This window comes from Oxyura jamaicensis, chromosome 7 (assembly GCF_011077185.1).
Source record: "Oxyura jamaicensis isolate SHBP4307 breed ruddy duck chromosome 7, BPBGC_Ojam_1.0, whole genome shotgun sequence".
NCBI lineage: Eukaryota > Metazoa > Chordata > Aves > Anseriformes > Anatidae > Oxyura > Oxyura jamaicensis.
Genome location: NC_048899.1, coordinates 1306757 through 1328303, shown reverse-complemented (window position 1 = coordinate 1328303; position 21547 = coordinate 1306757). Strand labels below are relative to the sequence as shown.

Genomic DNA, 21547 nt, shown 5'->3' with positions numbered 1-21547 from the left:
TCAATGCATGCAAGAATTGTGAGACCAGAGGTCTGGGATGGGAGGGTTTAAAAAATTCCTGTGCTCTTCCACATATCAGAACTGTGTTTTGATAAACTCTTCTTCTCTCCTTACTTTACTTCTGTGCAGTACTCAATGAGCTCTTAACATGCATAAAGGAAAAACACTGAAACACTTTAGCAAGAAAGCAACTACAAATATGAGTAATGTAAATAAAAAAAGCAAAACAGAACCACAAAACTTTAACGACTTAAAACAGACTTGTAGTGATTACCACACAGTGAGCCCACTTCAAGAAGTCCTGATACCACCTATTCCCCTATCAATAGTAAAACTATTTTTACGCTTAACACTCTGGAAGGAAGTACTAAAATAACGTATGATCGCACTTCAGCATGGTAAGTCACAATCTCAGCAACCACACACATAAGGCTGAAATAACTGATATGTATTTCATGCCAGGGCTAGGACTGATAGTATGAATTTGTTTTTTATATTAGGGACTCACTCCAAGAAAAATCAGGGACTAAAACTGTTGCTATGGGATCAGGAAGAACTTACTAACAGCCTACCCTGGTAGAGTGCCTCAAAGTAAGCTCTGAGAACATACACAGAACAGCACTATTCCCAGCTGTATCCGATCAATAGTCAATTATGATGATTTTGTGATGGTGCTTGGCCCATCACAACCTTCCTCTCAACCCAGCTGAACTCAGGTCAAGGCATGTCTTCCTTTGCATACCTTCCTTGGATTAGAGAACTATCCCAAACTGCAGCCTTTGGGGAAGACAGGGAAGTGAGGAGGTTAGTTTCTTCAAGTTAACATGTTTTCTCCTCTGAGAGTCCCTACCCTCCTTATTTCCATTCATTGAAATAAAGTAATACATGTGTTACACTTTTACATTACGAAATCAGCAATCCTGCAAACTTACTCCACATTGCCAGTTAATCTTCCCCTGCCTCATTTATGCCTATTTTGGTAATATCAACTGGGAAATCTCTTTTTCAAGCAAGAAGGTTGCGCAGAATGCCTGGCCTGGGGAATTGCCTATGCTCTATTTTGTAACTGTGTCTGCATTCCTGCAGTGAAAAAAAAGAAACAAACATTAAGCTTCAGCTTGTACAAATTCTACTAGAACAGAGAAAGGACACGATGGTGAGTAGACAATCAGTAAATTAACAATTTTCTAAGTCTGACCTTATTAAAATGCTGCACACGACAAAGTAGCTATGAGCTTAATTCACAAAGAACTCAATGACAGTGGGATTTCCACAGAATTTAAATGAGAAAAAAAAACGCTTAGAGTAAGCCACTCCATAGCTTCCCTCTCATTTCCGCACTTCCACTTTGCCTTGTAAACCAGGGCATTTTGCAAACGTAGATGAAGTTGTTTGTGATGATAAACTAATAACCACAAAGTCAATGTTTTTGCACTGTATTTGCCTGCTTGCTTTCCGGTGCTTGCAGACAGTCCGTCCTGCTGATTTTCAGGGACGACAGCAATCAGCGAGGGGAAATTGAGGTCACTGCGAAGTAAGGCTGCTGGAGCCTTTTTCCTGTCTCTTCTTGTAAGAGGGGTGAGGAGCAACAGAGACTCTTTTGTTAAAACACCAGCTATTTCCTTGTCTGCTTATGCTGCATTGGCAATAAGTCTGTCCTCTTAGTATATGTATATATTAAATAAATCTCTAAGAACAATCATCCAACTAGAAGCTAGTCAGGCCTGCCAATAGCTATGATTTTTGCATCTGTTTTTATTTTCTTCATGCATACACTTTCTATGTATGAATCAACTAAGGTTAGACAGTGTTTCTTGAAAAAAAAATGAAGAAAAGGTGCAGAATACTAAGTTCTTTTAATCTCTTTGGTTTATTTGCATTTGCCCAAAATGAAGTTTTGCACTCCTTTGCAGTTGCACTGCATTTAGACTTTGAGTTATGAGACACGTACCAGTGTGGGACAGTAAGGCTCCCAGCTTACAGGACTTGAGACAACTGTTCCAGCCAGAACAAAACCAGCAAAGAATTCTAACTTTAGACCACAAACATGTATGGAATTCCAGAAATTCACTATAACGTTATTTTGATAACTCCAGTAGCACTAAATTACCAACATAATATTTTCTAACTTTTTTTTTTTTCCCTAATCACTAAATTTAACTTCTAAAAGGGCTATTCATCTTATCCTTGATATACAGCTTCTGAACTTGGCATAATTCTTGTCAAATTCCTGTCATGGAAACATTTAACTGTACGTTACAGCTGTATATAATGCAGGAGGCTCCTGAGGTCACTAGTACTATTGTGGCTCTTCCTTACATTCTTTCCTGGTCTGTTTGGGTCAAAAATACTTTAGTGACTGCTAACCATATTTAAATATCCAAGATACGGATGATATCCAAGAGATGGATACAAACATTGCATCACATCCATTTTTTCATGCTCTGTTCTCTTGTATGTCTGGAAAAACAATCACTGACAGAAGACTAGGAACTTCTGTGGGTTTTATACTTTGTTAACAAAAAAACACCCCAAAATGGTCCTTATCTTTCAAGCAACACTGCACAAAAGGCAATTTTGCATGTTCTCTACTATTGCTCTACTTGTAACAACAAAGATCACATTTCTTGAGGAAATGCTTCCTGTATCCTGCATGATTTAGCCCTTGAGGTAGGGGCTAAAGGACAAAACAGGCCTACAGGCTGCTGCCCAAGCCTGAAATGGGACAGTGATCCATGACATTCAGCCAACATGTGGCATGACACTCCGTGCAACAGGACATTATTTTATGGAGCGGAACATCTGTACAAAAAATAAAAACTTCAAAGAACAGCAACATCAAAACCACACAGGAACAGACTTTACAGCCTGACATTTTTACATTCTGTTTCAAATCCTAACCGTATTTAAAAAAGAAAAAAGAAGGGAGATAGAGAAACACTCTGTGCGTGACAATCCCGTCACACTCCAGGCCTTATTAGCCTGTGGTCACATCTTTTGTCCACAGATGAGCAGTAGGCTTAATGGCTAGGAGCAAATTGTAGAAGATCTGAGATGAGGAAAGTTTTGCAAAAAATTAGGAATAGACTAAGGCAGAGAATACGACATAATATGGAGGTAAATAAAAATGTGGAGCAGGCTGCCTTGCTAACATTTTTTATTCTTAAATAGAATTTTCATTATATATTTTGCATTTTAAAAAAAACAAACATGAAAACATGGATTTGCCAAATTGTTAATTTGTTCAGTCTTTCTGAAACCTGTTAATATTCAGGCTGAGTTTTGAGGTCAGAGATCCCAGTCTGGGAAAAGGACCGCTGTTGGGCAGCATGAAGTTTCTTTCTTTATTCAGCACTTAACTTGAATTCCTAGGATAATCTACCACCACAGTACCAGCATCTTTCCTATCAGACACACAGTAACCATGTAGGAATTTCTTTCGCTTTTTCAAATGCCTGGATCAGTGTCTAATAACAGTATTTATCGATCACTATGCAGGCTGTCAGGACAGAAACACATTCTTTAGAGTCTTTTAAGAATTCCTAATTTCCAACTAGGAATTCTGTTAATGAACATTTATTTTATTTACTTCTAAAAAGAGATTTGAATAGCTGTATATTAGACATACTACAGGCACGCTCAAAATGTGATTTACCGTATTTCTTCTAATGTGGATGTGAGATACTTTCAAGACAACAACTATTAGACAATTCATGCACACACCTACAGAACTATTTAAATCAGAAAACAAATGCTTTGTATTCATCCATCATTCCAGTGTTAATACGAAGTGAATCCAACTTCATGTTTGGCCGGAATACAATCTCGTTTTGCATAATCACATCCAGCACTGGGCTGGTTGTCTCACATCTGGAAAGCAATGCTACTTCAGACACCTAGCATAACTTCAGCGTCTTGCTAATACATCACCTTCTCAGTAACTCAAGAAACAGACCTTGTCTATTGAATCCATTATCACTTCATACTGCAGTTTTTTCTACTATTGTTATTATTATTATTTTTAATAGCACTTAGCTTCTTCTAAGCAGCCCTGCTTTTGCTCTGCAATCTACCAGGTGCAAAATAGCATCTGCTGCCTGCAGTAAGCCCAGACTGAGCTAATGTGGCTGCTCAGGACAGTTTCACCCCTTCTGTCCAACCCCTCGGGGATGGGTACAGGTACACTGCTTCTGTGATAGCAAAGGTTAAGGGTTTAAACCTCTCTCATTCTACGACTTTCAGCACAGCAGGAGTACTAAAACCTTCCTATCCCACTGTTCACTCATGACCTTCCAAAACGTTGATCAGATTCGGAAAGGCTACTCCTCAATCTTTAAGATCAGGCCCAAAGTTTCATCTGTTTATGAAAATCAGCCTCAGCATTTTGCATACCCTAAGAAGTCACCAAGTTCAAAGATAGCACACATAGATTAAGAATTTAAAAAAAAAAGAATTGAAGGATAGATGTTTTGTGTTCTGAAAAATACTTCTTGATGGAGCAGGAGCTTTGTACAGTAAGTTCAGAATTTCATACGTTCCAGAAGAAAACAAAATATACAGAAATCATTAAAAACAGAAAAATGTGCTAGATGTTTTACCTCAATTTCTACTGTCTTAGCTTGTAAACAGTTGACTAATAGTCAACTATTAAAAACAAAACAAAACAAAAAACAACAACAAAACACAGATAAAGAGGATAGCTATTTTCTGACCAGAGAAAACTCCTTCTTACATGGGTGAGTTAATTTAACTACGTCAAATCACTTGAACAAAATTCCGTTTTCTGTAGTGGTTCTCTTAGAAGCTTCCATTCACATCCTTTTTATGCTGTCTTGATTTAATACAGTGAGGTCTGGATCCAGAGATTACTAAAGTCACCCAGCTTCTCCATTATTTTAATGAGCTCTAAGCTATGCCTCAGTACATTTTTTCCCCCAACTTCACCAATCTTAATATGATGGAAGCAGAACTGAAAACAAAACAAAACTGTGTAAGCTTAATTCAGTGATGCATTTGCCATTTTTGATGGCAGGTTCTCTGAATAAAAGCACAGTACCTTTTCCGTTAAAAAGAAATTCTGAAACATTATATGGGATCTAGGTCTACTATTTAGCTCTTCTTACATATACCTGTATATGTAAGACATCCAAAGAAGATAAGAGAACTGAAATCCAGTAGTTCATTACTATATGTAAACTGAAACAATATCTACGTTAAGGAGAAACAGCTGGATTAGATTGTAATTTGCTGGGTTAGCAGCAAATTCTCCTCTTAATTTGCAATAAACAGTGCATGACTGTCTTGTGACAAAATCACTAGATAATTCACCAAAATGTGCAACCGTGAAGACACACCAAAATGCTGCGTCCTGCTGTTTGCGTACCTGTCATGTCGAACAATAGGTGTAGGCAGGACACAGGTCAGGAGCCATCCAAACTCAGCCAGTGTGTGCAATAAAGGTCCATAATCTGTTTTAATTTCACACCCCTACATTAATAATTATAAAAAGTAGTAAAGACACTCTGCACAGGGTTTATTTGCATTTCTACACATAAATTACAACCCCTCTTCTTTCTTAGTTATAACATGATAATTTGAATTTGGTGTGAAAAGGGATTCCCTATTTCAAACTGAAAGCAATTTGAAAAGTTCAAGACAACAGATTAGGTAAGCAGAGGAATAGTAACTTTAGATACGAGTCCTGATTAGGCAAGACACTCAAAGCCCATTTATCTTGTTGAATTTGTCATGTTGCTAAATCAACTCCAGAACACAACTTTTTAAACCAGCAGAAGTGATTTCTCAATTGATATATTTAGGTTTTTACTTCCAATCTGAGTAACAAGCATCTCACCTAGCTATAGGCCTACTTGTACTTTATTTCTAGGTCTTAGTCTTGTGCCATGTCTGTTCACTTAAGTAAATGTATTTATTGCTGAATATTTTAAAAGTAAGCCCTTAGCATCCTCCACTAATTCATATGTAACTTTACTAAAAAATTAAGTCTTTTGATATTTAAAAGTAAATATTTTACTAAGAATATACATCTGAAAACTCTACTTAACTCATACATGATCAGTTTTTTGTTCTAATTCTGAGTTTTACTTCCCCTTTATTTAAGAATACTTCAGCACATTGTCAGCGGAGCTGCACTTGCTGAAATTAGGTCAGTTTTGTTCTGAATATGAAAATTTATGAGCGTCAAGCCAGTACTTCTGCAGCTTATTTCTTTTATGCATATGACTACTGGGCACAGGCCTGACCTCACTTTTATGATTCAAGGCTAGTTTAGCTTATTCAGGCTGCTTAAAGAAATCATCCTGAAATGTTTATCAAATACTGGTACAGTCATTCCATGGAAACAAAGAAAGCTAGAAGTAGGAAATTGTGTTGCTAAATAATTACCAATTTACCTCAATAACTGTCCATTGTTCAACTACTATTGCATCATTTCCTTTCCTGTTAGAACCTGGAACCCCAGCACCTTCTTCTTCATAGATAAATATTCCTTCTAAAGATTTGGGCAAATAATCACCTGTGAGCAAAGACAAACATAAGCAAGAATATACATGTTTAGGTCAGTATCTTACTGAGATGTATACATGGACTTATATTTTCCCACTTCAAATGAAATGAAACTAAGACAGCAAATAACTCAAAGTTCTTTCTGCATCTAATTACAATTTCATGAAGCGTGCAAGTCAACTTATTATTCAAACCCATTTTTCAATACAAATTGAGCTATGAACTGTTTTTTTCTTCCCCTCTAAAGAAACTCTGAATTCACGTTTCCCATATTTAACATATCCTCTGCAGCAAACAGGCACAAAACCTCTTTATTCGACTCCAATACAATAAATGTGACTGACAATAAATGTGGCTTTTGGTGTGGTGGGAGAGACTGTAAAGATAAATGAAGCATGAAGTGTAAAGTCTTGCTACAGTTACTTAAATAAATACATAAATGGCCAAAGGAAAAGCCTGAAAGAAAAGTGATTGTAGGAAGATTCCTGATGTGAAGGACATTTCAGAGAATGCCTCCCTGAATTACTTGTGGAAGTCTAACAGCATCCAGTTAGCCCAAACTAAAGCTGTGCATCAAATATTAGTTCATTTTCTGTCTTTTCTCCTAAGTGCAATCGGGAAGCCTTTTGTGCAGTTCTGCCTTGCCAGCTGGCTATCCTAAACAATTAAACTAAATTTAAACAGAACAGTTATGCATTCCTCAATACTTGCCACATCTTCGGTGGCAGAAATAAGCTTCAAAGGTGTCTAGCAAAGCAAAGCTATGGAATACAACTGGTCTGGCTTTAAAATTGGACCAGACTGGCATGGAAGCTTTCCCAGTCAAACAGGAAATCCTGTTTTGTTGTCGCTGTTTTATTTGTTTTAACAACATGCTTGTTAATGTACAGTAAGACATTGAGCATTTATTCATATTATTTTCATTTTTCCTATATTGCATATAGGAAACTTACTTTGAGCTATGATTATTTAGATACTTACGTATCTATATCCTATGCTTTTGTAAAGCATTGGAACATGTTTTATTTCTAGAATATATGCAAATAAAATGCAGATACTGAATATATGGCTTCAGGCACAAACATGAACGCCTGCAGAATTCCTAATAGTTCATAAATTCTCAGTCTCATTAATTAATGAATTTGAGCCTGTCTTCAGTGTTCAGGCAGATACTTATAATCGTCAACCAGTAACATGGTTAACATGCTAGATTTTATTTTTTTTAAATTATGCTAATACGACTCTAAATTTTAATGCATTATTGAAACAAGGCACCTCCACTAAGTGGCTTTTGAGACAAATGGTTAAGTCGAAACTTCTGTCAAAATAACATCTAGTTTATCCTTCTTACTATTATTTTTTTTTACATGACACTGCCTGGCAGATAAAGCTAAACAGAAAAAGCCAAAGTGTTGTCACAGCACTCCTTCAATCTTAAGTACTTCTATGATTATGAGAACCTGCAAGGTAGCAACAAACGGAAGCAACACTACCTTGACCCAAATGGAGCTAAAAAAGAACTTACCTGGATTACTTTTATGACTCCCTTCTGTTGTGGTTGTCATTGAGAATTAAAAATGACTTAGTTCTTTCAAATTTGTACCTGCCTTAAATTGGGAATTGCATTTTGATCAGAATTGTTTACTGCGTACAACATCCAAACAAAATGAGAATTTCTGCGGCTGCTTTACCTGCATCGTTTTCATTTATATTAAGACATTATCTAAAACTTGCTCATTTCACTACATCAATATAGAAGGACAACTGCTGTTGGAGATAGCTCGCAAACTAAAAGCAAACTTAAAAACTAAAGTGAAGATGACAGACAATTGGATGCACATGCAAACACACAAGAAGTGTAATTCTGGTGATGAGTGCAAACATTTAAACACTTTTTTTCCCCTAAAAAGCATTTCATGTTTCTGCCTGTTGGATGCCCAGTTTTTATCTGGTTATAAAACTCCTCAGCGCTCGTCTCATGAAAAAATATTTTAGCTTATGAAGAACTCAGAAGTGGTTACAGACACTTGATCAGCTACAGAATGCCATCCACGTAGCGGGTTGTGCCTTTAAATACTTCCAGCAGAATTCAGCAGCATCACACCCATGTGTCTTACTGAAATACATCCCAGCCAAGTGGGGCTGAAGAAGCAGCAACTGCTGCGAAGAGGCAGCATGGAATCCCTAAGTCAGTCATAACCTCGGTATTAAAGTTGGGACAGTTATGCACACAGAAAAAAAGCAGACAGCAACAGGGGAACGGAAAGATTGCAAAAACTGTTTTTGGACAACAGCTGCAAAGATTAATTTCAACAGCTGCTGAAACCCCCCTGGTGAATTGTAATGCATCTCCAAAGAGTTATTTTCCAGCTCTAAAAAAAACTATTGAAAACTTGCAGTCTGATTTCTCACCTCTCCTCCCCCAAGTGAATCTTTGTTTTTCCACTGATTTCGATAGGAATATAATTCAAGAAAAATAGATGGCCAATACAACCTGTGCCATTCAACACTTTATGTGCAAAAAATTAGGCAATTTGAGAGAGAATAGCTGACAAATTCAACTTGATGGAAATATAATGATCTTGATGCACTTGTGTTCCTTCACAGGTTCTGGCAAATTACTAAATTTACTTTATTGCCAAGCTACAGAAATATAATTAACATTCAAGGCTAAGTTACTGAGAAGAAAACAAATACACACACACACACACATATATAAAATCAAGCTCTTATTTTTTCAGGGTCGGATTTTTGAAGAACCCATATTTAAACATAAAATCTTTAGAACTTTTTTTTTTAATTCAGCCCTTCACTAACCCAAGCATCGCAAAGTGAATGTTGATTGCATTATTTTTAATCAGAACATCAGACAAGTATGAAGTAAAGCACAAAGAAAATCTAAAAGCTATGCAAAAAAAAAAAAAAAAATCAGCTATCTACTCTACCTGTATAGTTCATATAAGCAGTAGATTTAAAGAGACTCATGAAAACCATTCTGGTATGCTTATCATTACATAAACAACTTCATTTGATAATCAGTCTAAGTCTTGCATAAATTGTTAAGGGGTCTGAAGCCTTGACAGTGAACTTTTTACAACATCTTTCTCCTCCCCTACAGCCTTGTGTTTTATTTACTTATACTGAATTTCCATAAGCAATTCTGAGGGAATACCAAGAGCTGAAAATATGCTACAAGCAAGACACGAACAAATTCAGCCAAAATATCACATTAGTTAACTATAAACCCTAAGTCTCTTCAAGTGAACATTTTTTTTTGCAACAGTCGGTAAATTCTGAAAGAATTAATTACCTCAGACTCTCTTGACCTGTTCACTGAGCACTAGAGTACATTCTTTATACTATTTTTAATTAATTGCATAATGGTAACTACATAATATTTTTGGAACTCTTCTAATTTCTGTCTTTCAGACAAATTCAGTTCAAATGGAGATGAATCTCTTGATCACATAGGAATTCTGAAAGAGCTAGGAGGTTCCCTCCAGGGAAGAACTGTGATCAAATTGAAAATGGCAGAATGAACAAGACAATTTAGGAATTTGAGGAGAAATCCTGTAGCCTGAAGCTCTACGATTCTAACAATTTTAGTGTGCTAACTGGGCTCGTAGGCTCCTGCAGAAGAGAGCAAGAAGCAGGAGGGACCTGGGAAAACTTCCCTCTTCCACCTTCATGAAAAAATGCTGGAGAATCCATCTACAGTTAAGGGTAAGAGCAAAATCAGATTTCTCTACTTAGCCTATGTGTCCAAATCCAACCAGAACCACCTACAGAAAGATGCTGGATCTGAAACTCCAGGATAAACAATCAAATTAATTCAACTCCAGGTTTTGGTAGGAATTTTAATCCTAGCAGAGAACTGACGAAAGGAGAAGTGTGGAAAGTCTTACTTTGCTTAAGGCTTAATGGTGCAGTAAGCACAAGGAGAACAGAAGGTGCTTTTTTGTCTCATTAGAAATGTTCCAAGTGCAGCACAGTGTCTAGAGTGAGCAGCAGCAGAACACAACTGAAATGCATCTAATGATTTTTCCATTATCTTTTCATTTTAAAAAGAGAAAAAGGAAAGAAAAATAGTGCAAAAGGTTTATTTCATTATAATGCTACACTCCTTTTGTGCTTTGGATGTCCCGAATTTGATTAAAAAAGCAGAAATTGCAATTATTCAGAGCTGCAACTGCACAAAAAACAACGGTATTTCCTTTTCAGGTATCAGATTCTACAAGTTTACAATGACTATCTGAACACGTTTACATATTGCCCTTCACACCAACATGCAAAACATCATCTACTTTTTGCAAAATAAGTAGATCCACGTGAATAAGTAAAAGTTTCAAGATATTGTGGGATAGCGCTCACCTTTAGAAGTTTCCCAGTGTACAAAAGAATCGGTTAAGGACAATCCTTGTTTATAATAAAATGTAGTTAGTTCTAGCCAGTCTGCTTCCAGTGTACTAATAACTGGTCCCTTTCTTGTTACTTTCATGGACAAGATGCCCTCGTGATAGGTCCAGCAGGTAGAGTCATCATCAAAAACATTGAAGACTGTATACAGCTTGTCTGAGAAAATAAAAGAAAAAGGAAGAAAAATGAGCTCTCAAATAAAAAGATGATCATCATCTTTCTGCCTGCTTTTGTATTTTAAGCAACAGTTTTACAAATCGCTTCCTTATGCGACTGTACTCACCTAGAGCCCTCAACACCAGAAAAAAACAAACCACCATGATGAGCTGTGAGGAGGGTAAGCTATGGGACACAACAGAACTTTGAACATACTGCACTTGGGTTGTTGCTAGACCTTCGAGGTAGGTGGATTTTGCATAGGGGAGAATATAGTAGATTAAAGAGAAAACCCAGTGGAAATGGGCTTTATTTGTCACTCATGGAGCTTTTGACTACAAATATTCAAAAGGACTAACTGAAGATTAAAAACATTTTTCTAAATGTTTTAATATTATGAATGCCTAGCATAGCATTCCTTTTTACCCTTTTTTTTTTTTTTCAGATTATTTAAGTACCAGTATCATCAGCTCCATACTGGGGTTTTCCACACAGTAATTGATGAGAGTATGAGCTTATGCAAAACAAAAAAGATCTGCACATTCTCAAATGCTTTTCACATCTAGCCATTAATACAATGATGTTACAAAAAGTCAAATATTCAAAAAAAGTAAATTCAGAAATCCATAGTATTTTAGGTATTCACTGGCAATGAGTTATGGAGCCTTAGCTAAATAAATGTATTCTAAAAAGGAAGAACATGAAACAAGTACAGTCATGTCTGGGTCACTGTTTCAGGGAAATAACAAAACAATTGCAAAAAAATTCCGAGATTATGTCTACTACAACTTCTGAGCAGCCTAAATCAACACAAACATCTAGAAAGCAGAAGTATTCACATGGCCAAAACAGAGGAACTTGGTTTAGATGACCCCAGTTAAGACACTAGTCTCTCTAAGCTCCAGAAATAGAGGAAGATTTTCAAAGCCTTATTTGGACTTTTAAGTTTAATCAATCTCTAGGAGAAACCTAGATGGGTGATAACCTAGTGGGTGTAACACATAAGGTATCTGAAGTAAGAGAGTAAATTCAGGACAAATTACTGAACTCCATCACTATGAGATGACTTCTCTTTCTATACAGTTGTATTTTGTCACCTCAACAGGTGGAGGTGCTACCATTAACGTGTTTATCCTGGTAAAGCTTGATTTTCCTGTTAGGAAAATTTTTGAAAATTCCTATCAGTATTTTTAAAAGGATAGTTAAATAGAACATTTACAAAGAAAGGTGTTTACATTTTCAGAAAAATTGTCTTAAAACTTCCAATAACTTTACTGAGTAACTGATTAATAGTAGAGAAGATAGGTATATTCCTGCCAAAACTTTTAGAAGTTTAGAATTTCCTGAGAATTCTGCATCTAGGGGCTGCACTGGTCGGTAATCCACCTGGTTACACCTGTATGCATGAACCAAAACTCAACTGTGAGTTTTCTCATTTTTCCTAACAGGATCTATATTCTGCTACGTATAGCAAGCCCACTGTCTCAAGCTGTAAGGAAAGAGTTAAGGTTTAACAGATCGTGCTCTAATAGCTCAGCATGTTGTAAAAGAACTGCTTGAATTCAAGTGTTAAAAATAAGAGGGACATTGATTATCTCAGTGCATAGAGTCATTATCCTGACCTTCTACCAACTAGAGAGGTGCTTAACTCTTTAACAGGAAAGTGAAGAGGTTGCTTTTGAGAGCAATTAAAACACGTCTGGCACATCACAGAGGACCCTATTGTATCAAAATTCAATCTTAAATGAAAATTTCATGCTGCCTTACTTTCAATACTATAATGCTTTAGTTCCTATAATGCATTACTTCTCATGCGTTAGGTTACTTCTTCCTTTTCGCCTTTTCTTCCTAGTAAGTGTGAAGGGTTTAGCGTTTCAGTATCAGGGATCATTGTTTCAGGCAGTAACTTGCAAAGACCACACTATCTACCTTACAGATTCTTGTACAACTAAGTCTTCCACCACAGCACCAACATCTTTCAATTATACTTTCCCTTCCTAAGCAACTTTCCAACGCTTCATTTTCTCTAGTGTAAATTTGCTTTTTAACAATTATCCTCTTTGATTACACGGTCAATGCATTAGTTTGGTGATCTCTTTTAGAGTACTTCTTGAAGGCATGTTAACCAGAAAGAATCCATTATTAACGGATTTGTTTGCTGTATGTGATGTGAGTTGGCTAGAAGCACACAAAATTACGTCTCTAAACAGAAGGGGATCCCTTTGTTGTCAACTTTAAAACAGGAGAACTGGTTTCATTACAGCATGTTCTTGGATATCCCTTACAAATTTATGGTTCAATATTAGGAGTAGGTAAAAGCCAATGTTATTTGGGAGATATTTTAGAACAACTGCATCACATTTTTCTTGCTATATGCTTACAAGACATATCAAGCAAAAAAAGTTACCTGTTCGCACCACATTTAAAGCCAGAATTATGCCTTTTATTATTACCATAGTTCAGATATATAAAGCAGAAGGTCAATAATTCTTCTGTTTCCTCAGTGGTGACTTTTTTGGAAGTACACATGCATTTAAGGAAGATGCATCTTCCAAAACCAGTACTTGATGACAGAATATGCTGTTCTGTTATTTTTTTTCCAACTGCTTCTTAAAACAACTCAAGAACATATCTTATTTCTGCAATAAACAAACAGAATTCGTTACCGTCTCCTTCTTGTGGCTTAATAGGATTGACTTCTTTTCCAAACTGGAAATCTGCATCCTGTAACAGTCCACTCTCTGCTTGCATTTCCTCTTCATTCCCACTCTCAGATGAGTGACCACACAGTGACCTTTCATTCCAGTTTTTGTAGTCTTCATCAGAGAATCTTCTTCTGGGTTCCCTCTGTCTTCTGCACAATGTTGATTCCAGCTCTGCACTTCCATCTGTGCTTGCTCCATTACAGGCTTTAGGTTGAGGAAAATGTTGTGTTACAAAGCCCACAAACTTCTTTCCTCTTTTAGCTGCTTCATTAACCTGCATTTAAAACACAAATTTACCTGCAAAGTGGTTTTAAGACAGTGTGCAATTTTATTTTATTTTTTTTCAAAACATCTAAAATGCATGCTCTGTTTACTCATTTGCAGATTTTCAAGGACACCCAAAGACACAGCACAGTACTATGCAAGTGTAGCTTGTTTATATAGGTTGGCTGTGTTTTTAAAGTAAACAGAAACCTTCCAGCATGTCTTTGGGCTCAGGCCAAGAAGGGTGGCCAACACTGTTACTGACTTCAGTGTACATAAATTCCTTCAGTTAGGACAAACCCAAAGTATTTCACTTACTACGTCACAGTGACAGACAGTATACTGGTGGAGGAATGTTTCAAGAAGTTTCATGGTGGATCGGTTAGAGGATGGTTAGAGGAATACCATTCCTCTAAACGTGTGGTTCCAGTTCCACTACAATTACTAACTCTTAGCTTTTAGCCAGTGGTGTTTCTTTTTCCCCTCTTCTGGGATCTTAAAATACAACTGCAGAATATGTGCAATCAGTGGGATGTATGTTCTTTGAAGGAGATTTTCTTTTGCTGGGATAAGGAGCACTTTCACGTATGAAGGTGACCCCACTGCAACAAAGTCTTCCCAGGAACACACAAAAAGCCCAGCCCAGATCACAGAAATCACCTGGGAAATACTCAATTAGCAAGGGCAGAGAAGGAAGGATCTCTATCTACCTAGTTAACCCATGTAAACTATTTAGAGTGATTAACTCAAATAACTGGTGGTGCTACAATGCCATTTTAGTATCACATCAGACTGAAGTGGTCACTGTTTATCACCATTCCATATGCACAACAGCGATTTTACCATGTATCCAAATTCAGCCATCGTTATTGATTATATGAAGCTGTAGAAAAAGATGACCTATCACTGACTACCCCCCCGTGCCACAAATTCATAAGGGTTCAAGAAAATATATATATTTTAATAAAAATGTAAATTTACATTTTAATAATTTTAAAATCAGATCAATTTCATGTAGCTTTTCCAGATTTTCTCGCAAGACAGAATCACTTCTTCAATGCTTAATTTTTTTATATATTTTTTTTCCCTGTTGCTTTGTTTTATACTTTTAAGTGTTTGGTATACTCTACCACAAACATGGCAATACACAAATGGTATAAATGGAACACAATTTTAAATCTTGAACACCTGAAAAATTCAAAACAATGTTCAAAAACTTTAAACAACTCTGGTAATTTCAGTGATCATTAAGAATTGCCAGTATGCTTTTTCCTCTGCTTCTTTCTTTCGCAACTCATGTAAAAGATAACACTCAAACTCTTACAATAACAATAATTTCCTGTTTCAGCAAGTCTTCAATTTTGCAGAGGAAGTGAAACAAAAAGAACTGGAACTAGAGCTTGTATTTCAGTGGAAGTTTACTTTTCTGTAACTTTACAATATTTTCAGAAGTTGTGCCAAGGAAATATTTTAATACAATTACTGTATATATTAAATTTCTGTTGAAGGAGGAAGAAAAAAGTGTACTGAGAAAATCAATATATTAATGTACATTATTCCTACTGAACATAACACAGAACATCAAAAAAACTTTTTTTTTTTTTTTTCCAAACGCTAATTCCAGAAGAAGCTATCCAGAAAGTATTTTATGAAGACTGAGTGAAAATTTGGGCCTGCTTCTGCTTCCAGTGCTATAAGTGACCAGTCTCCCAAAATCTTCCACAGCTCAGTAATAAATTCTAAATTACAATAAGCAATTAGTGAAGAAAATGAGCTCTTTTTGCACACAGAAAACACTTGGCAGCTTCTATAAAACAAAAGCAAAGTTAAAACTCAAAGCTAAAAAGAACCATAAGCCTCCCATCATTGACAACTACCTACGTGTATGGGAGAAAAAAATATTTGAAGAGATGTTTAAAAAGAAACCAAATCAAAACAAACAAACAAAAAAAACACAAAATTCCATTACCTTTTCTAAAAGTTCTTTTACTACCTCATTTGTCAGTGTTTCATATGTTAAAGGACATTCCTCAATCACCAGCCTGGGGTGCCTTTGTCCTCTGGGTGCTGCATGCTTCTGGCTAGAACGCAGAAAGAAAGCAGTCTTTGTCAGTAGTTTGCTGCTAACTTGGGCAAATGCTGGCATATAGAATTCTTTTCTTTTGGTGTAAAGGTTATGAATTAAATCCTGGCAATGCTTTTCCACATTTAAAACAACAGTTTTTGGTGCTTCATCATGTTTTTATACAAAGTAGAGTGTGCTGTGTATTAAAATGTCAGGATAAGAATGTTAGTATTTAACAGAAATGTCATTTCAAGATGGTTTACAAACATCTTCTGAAACTCAGCTTTACTGAAAAAACAACGCTGTCTTCCTAGCAAATGTGTCCAAAATGCACTTCCAAATGCAAAAAGTACAGATAGGAGCTTTAAATGCAGCAGGCACAAAACAAAGTATCAGTTTTGCAAGAAAAACACTATGCTATGAAAAGAAATGGTACTTGTACACTGTTAATATACTGCTGCTTACTTTTAGCAATTAAAGCAGAGTTACAGCTACTGTATGAAAAAACAGTGCAGGCACATGCCAGAAACACAGTGCACTAAAATCCCTTTGGGTTACATAGTGTTTATTTCACTCCTACATTTCAGAATCCTACAAGCTTTAACTTCTATTTTAAAGAATAGAATTGATAATTTTTTATCTAAATTAAGTTCTGTTGTTAATCGCGTAACATTTGTTGTATATCATCAATGTAGTATGGCTTTCTTTGCTGTTTCTTTCACAGAAGCTTTGGAGTGAAACATAAGTTAAATATGTTCAAATATAAAAAGGTTACTTTCAAGGTAGTTGCTGGAGAAGGTGCATCCACCTGCAGGAAAACTAGAGGTATGTACATATGGTATCTGCACAAGAAGTCAGGAACTTAGAGCCAGCAGTTTCAGAAGGAGGCCGCTGGTTCTTGTCCTTCACCTATTCAAGGGCCTACTTCAATTACAACTTCATAAGGAACCCACATCTACAGGGATAAGGTGTGTTGAGGGAGCTGAGCACTGCCAGTGTCAGCTCATAGAAAGTTCAGCTCCAGAAAGCAAATATTCTGCCTTTTTCTGTAAGCATCTCTCCATATGGAGAACATTCACCTTGCCTGCAGGTGAATTTATGAAGGTGAGATGTATGAGAAGCAAATGCCATGCCATGGGCAATGCTTGTTTAGTCAAAACGTTTGATGGATAATCTCCCTCAAATGAACTACATATTATAGAACTGCAGAAGTGGGAGGGGGCACCTTCAGAGTTACATCCCTGTAGATTTCCCAGAGAAGCTGAACAAACCTCTGTGCATCACACCAGGACTTGAGATGGAAGGGGAAGCATCACACCTCACAATATAACATGAAATCCACGTTTCTAGTTACTCAAGAACAAAAAGGTTGTTTTTGTTGCAGTTAAAGGAGCTAACTGTAACATTTCTTTGTACATTTTCCTTATGATCACATGGTGATTACAATGCAGCAAAACCAGGAGTAATAAACAAGATTATGGAAGTTGAAATGAAAACAAACTCTTGACTCTCTCCTCACTGAAAAAAAAACAAGCTTTTGTACAGCCTCCCCAGTCACAGAGTATTTCCTTCATAACAATGTTAAATGATTTCTCTGAGGAACTGTGAGTATTTCACACTTTACAGGTACCTTCTACTGTGTAATGCTCTTACAGAAAAAGTGAAAAGAAAAATGTTGAAAACAAGACTAGATAGATGTGAGGGAATTAATTGCAGCTTATTGGTCTCCTAGTGTTCTGTTTCATCTTGTACTTAGGGTTAATTAAAAGAACATTATTAACTTGGTCACCTTTCTAGATAAGGAACAGTTATGTGATTCTTTGAAGTACTTAAGTTAATAAACTATGCGTAATGAGCAACCCTCTTAAAAATAACTTAAGTAATGGGCCCATGTAATTAAATTATTTCACTGTTACCTTAATTTTAATCTTGAAAGTACCACCCGATACATATGACTTGCAGGGAAATTCCTTCTACGTCCAATTGGCAGTAGAATAGGATGAATAGCTCCTACAACATATCCTTTGTTGTAATATTCTTCCACCTTCGATGCTATATCCAACACAGAACTGATTTTGATAACTTCAGGATTTGAGGAAGCTAAAAGCAGTGAAAAAACAGAAGAGAAGCACATTATACTGTGTATATACACACACTTTTAAGTGAGTTCCTTTGATGTAAACTACACAAAACCTATCCCAAAGCATTTACTATCAAGGTAAAGTCCTCTTTGCACACGAAAAAAGAGACTCACTGTGATTATGAAGTATACAACTAGTGAAATACGTATTTTTTTAGGAGACAATATGATATATTTGTAATCTATTTGGCAATACTTCGTTGGACCTAGCCTTGTCAAGCTAATTTAAGAACTGCATCAACATCTTAACACGCAATTGGTCTGGATATTAAGCAACTATTTTGTCTAGTCAAAGACTTAAGCATGCTGCAGCAGTATCCTTTAACCCTAGCTGAGAGGTAAACTTCCACAAAATTAATTTAATCCTAGGAGAACAGGTTTGTTTTCCTCAAACACATTTTTTGGACCCCTTAGAAGTCATCTGTGGATTGTAGGATGGAATTTTAAAATACACACATTTATGTCCTCCAGTAGACTTAAATCCCTATCACAGTAAGATAAATGGTATCACTGATTTCTAAGCTGGATACCTCTGAGTGTATGCAAGCATTTCTGATCAGTAACAGCCAGGTATCACACGGGAGTCGGCAAAAACTAGTGACTGATCCGTGGTCTGGTCCACCGTTTTTGCACAGAGAAAAGGGAAGACTGTGCACCGGCAGTAGTGTTTTGCCACGGTGAGCCTGACTGTCAGCATTTCCTGTTCCTCTCAACTCCAACTGTAATTATTATAGATGCTCTCAGAGCCTCCACTAAGCAACTAGTCAATACGAATATACAGACAGTAACTTAAGAGTAATTTTGCTAGCATATATTTGCTAACATGAACAATTTCATCCTCCACAGATATGGTCTCTTACAACAAGGTAGCTTGGTCTGGAATTTGATGCTTTCTGTCAGTTACCTCTGCTGCAAGTGATGCACACCCTTTTCATACTCTGACAGGTCCCTCTCTCTGCAAAACTCACCGCTTTTTAAATGTATTCCTTAATGTTCTTACCTCCTCCTTTATCTACATGCCAATCCTATACATGCACAGTAGCAAGAAATTTAAGGAGTTTACCAAAGACACAGCAAGTCACAACATCTTCTTACCCTACTGGTCTAAAGTATCATAAACCTACTACATATGAGTATTTTTCTTTGCCAACACTTTTATTCTAATAAACGGAATTAGATTTCTGCTGGTTGCGTGATTTGTTTGCTGTAAAGCTTAAATCACTGTACTGTTTTCCAAGTATAAAGTTGGGATAATACTGATATATACGCTCATTATAGAAAACTTTGCTTTCTTTAAAAACCAAAAATCAACAAAACACCTTTAATGGTATTCAAATTTAATGCTTTTAAATAACAACTTTTATTAAAGTGAAAAAGGAATGGAAAAAAAAGCTGCTACTTTGACTCTTACTGTAAAGCCCTTACCAGCTCAAAAAAAAGCTATCAAGAACCAGAATACCGTGTACAGTGTGAACTGCACACCATCAAAAAGCAACGTTAGCATATATATTGATAGTTTATTGCTGATAGCTATCAAACAACCTAGTAACATAAACTCTACCGCTCTCAGTCACAGCACTGAGTTGTTTCACTTTCTTGAGCTACCTTACAACTCACTGTTGGAACTGCACTGCAATAGGAATAGTTACACTTGTTTTTTTAAGCACACTGCATTACAGAGCTCTCTTTAACAGACTGATGACATTTTGCTCTACAACACCTCTATCCCATAATTCTACCCGGAATAAATCCCAGAGACATTAAATATTTATTGAAGAAATAACTGCTCTACAGCACTCACAAGCCAAAAAAGCAGGTATGGATGCAACATGATCATCACTTCAGTGATTTTCCAATCACCTTAACTGAAAATTCCCACTACAGCTAACTGGCCAATTGTATAGGAAGCTTTGGAGATGATGACAAAACAGCTACCCCATACATATTCATACTGTTATTCAGAGTGACAAAAACTTCACAGCGTGCCATTTTAGTGGGCTGAAATGCAATACACTTGCATCAATATTCCTTCTCTCCCTAGTAGGGGAGTTCTAGAAAAGCTGTAAGCTTTTTGCTTAAGTAGGAATATTTGATCTATCCCTACTTTATATTTAAACTGATCTCCAAAAATAAGAAGTTTTTGTAACTGAGATATGCCTCATGACCGAAACCATTGTATTTCCTGTCTTTGACAGGCATTTAAAATTACATTTCAGAGTCCACTGAACCCCTGCAAAATGCAAGCCTGGCTGTATTCTTCTTGGCTGGGATTCTTCCTTCCCACAAGTACCTCCATGGAACTCAGAACTCATTTATGTAGTACGGATGGGAATACTTGGGTGAACAAGAAGAGACAAATCAAGGTAAATCACACTGCTAATAACTAGTTAAGATGCTCGTGGACTCCAAAAAGCAGATTTAGACACCGGCATGATTGACCTGATCTGCACCACAACTTGAAGAAAGATCAAAAACTCCTGAAAGTCTCTCAAGCAGGACCATTTCAACTCTGTATATCATAAATCTGATGAAGCACAGAATACAGAATATTAAACTGAAATATAATGCATTTATGCTTGCTGTACTTTTACCTGAATGCAGGCTATAGATTACTCTGGGAAGATTTTCTGTTTTACTTGGTTCCAGATCCAATAGTAACATGGCACTCAACAGAACAACAATCTCAGATGCTGGGGAAGACCTTGCTCTGGAAGTCAGCGTGCCATGAAGATATAACATACAACATCACAGCATACTGAAAACTAACTGGTCTGACATGATAATAGGCTCTTACTTAAGCTTCATTTAGCCCAAGAATACTTGAATAGAAGCAACTATGTGAATGAGTTGAATGGGTTACAAAAAAAAAAAAAAGTAGTTCAACGTATTTTCTACAGTATCTCAGCCAATCCCCATGTTTCACAAGCAAACAGCATTCAGAAATACCTCCACGAAAGACAGTATACACCATTTTTCCCTGTATTCATTCATGACCTTACTCTTCAGAAACCTCAAATGAAAAAAAAAGTTAAACATGTAAACATGTGCATGCAGCTAAAACCATCCAACAGAATGATACGTACATTTAAAAATTTAATTGCTTACAGTTAGTGCCTAAAAACAGTCAGGCAATCATCTAAAATTTCTCTCTGCCAATGTTATTTAGCATTTGTAACTCCACAGTACGTCACTGAAGCTAAGCACTTCTGAAATGAATCTTTACTGCTGTAACAACAGGTTATTAACGTACTGCAAAAATGGACCTGTTTAATACGA

The 21547-nt window shown here is 36.5% G+C and overlaps 1 protein-coding gene across 3 annotated transcripts in view; it reads right to left on the bottom strand.

Moving 5' to 3' along the window:
- RFTN2 (raftlin family member 2) overlaps positions 1 to 21547 on the bottom strand; it is a 31546-nt gene that overhangs the window by 7470 nt on the left and 2529 nt on the right. For all 3 annotated transcript variants that reach the window (XM_035331595.1, XM_035331596.1, XM_035331597.1), the window contains 6 exons: positions 18048 to 18231; positions 16036 to 16147; positions 13764 to 14076; positions 10897 to 11097; positions 6414 to 6535; positions 5384 to 5487 (listed from right to left, as the gene is read on the bottom strand). In XM_035331595.1, the coding sequence (XP_035187486.1) occupies positions 5384 to 5487; positions 6414 to 6535; positions 10897 to 11097; positions 13764 to 14076; positions 16036 to 16147; positions 18048 to 18231 (1036 nt within the window). The remainder of the gene's footprint in view (positions 1 to 5383; positions 5488 to 6413; positions 6536 to 10896; positions 11098 to 13763; positions 14077 to 16035; positions 16148 to 18047; positions 18232 to 21547) is intronic.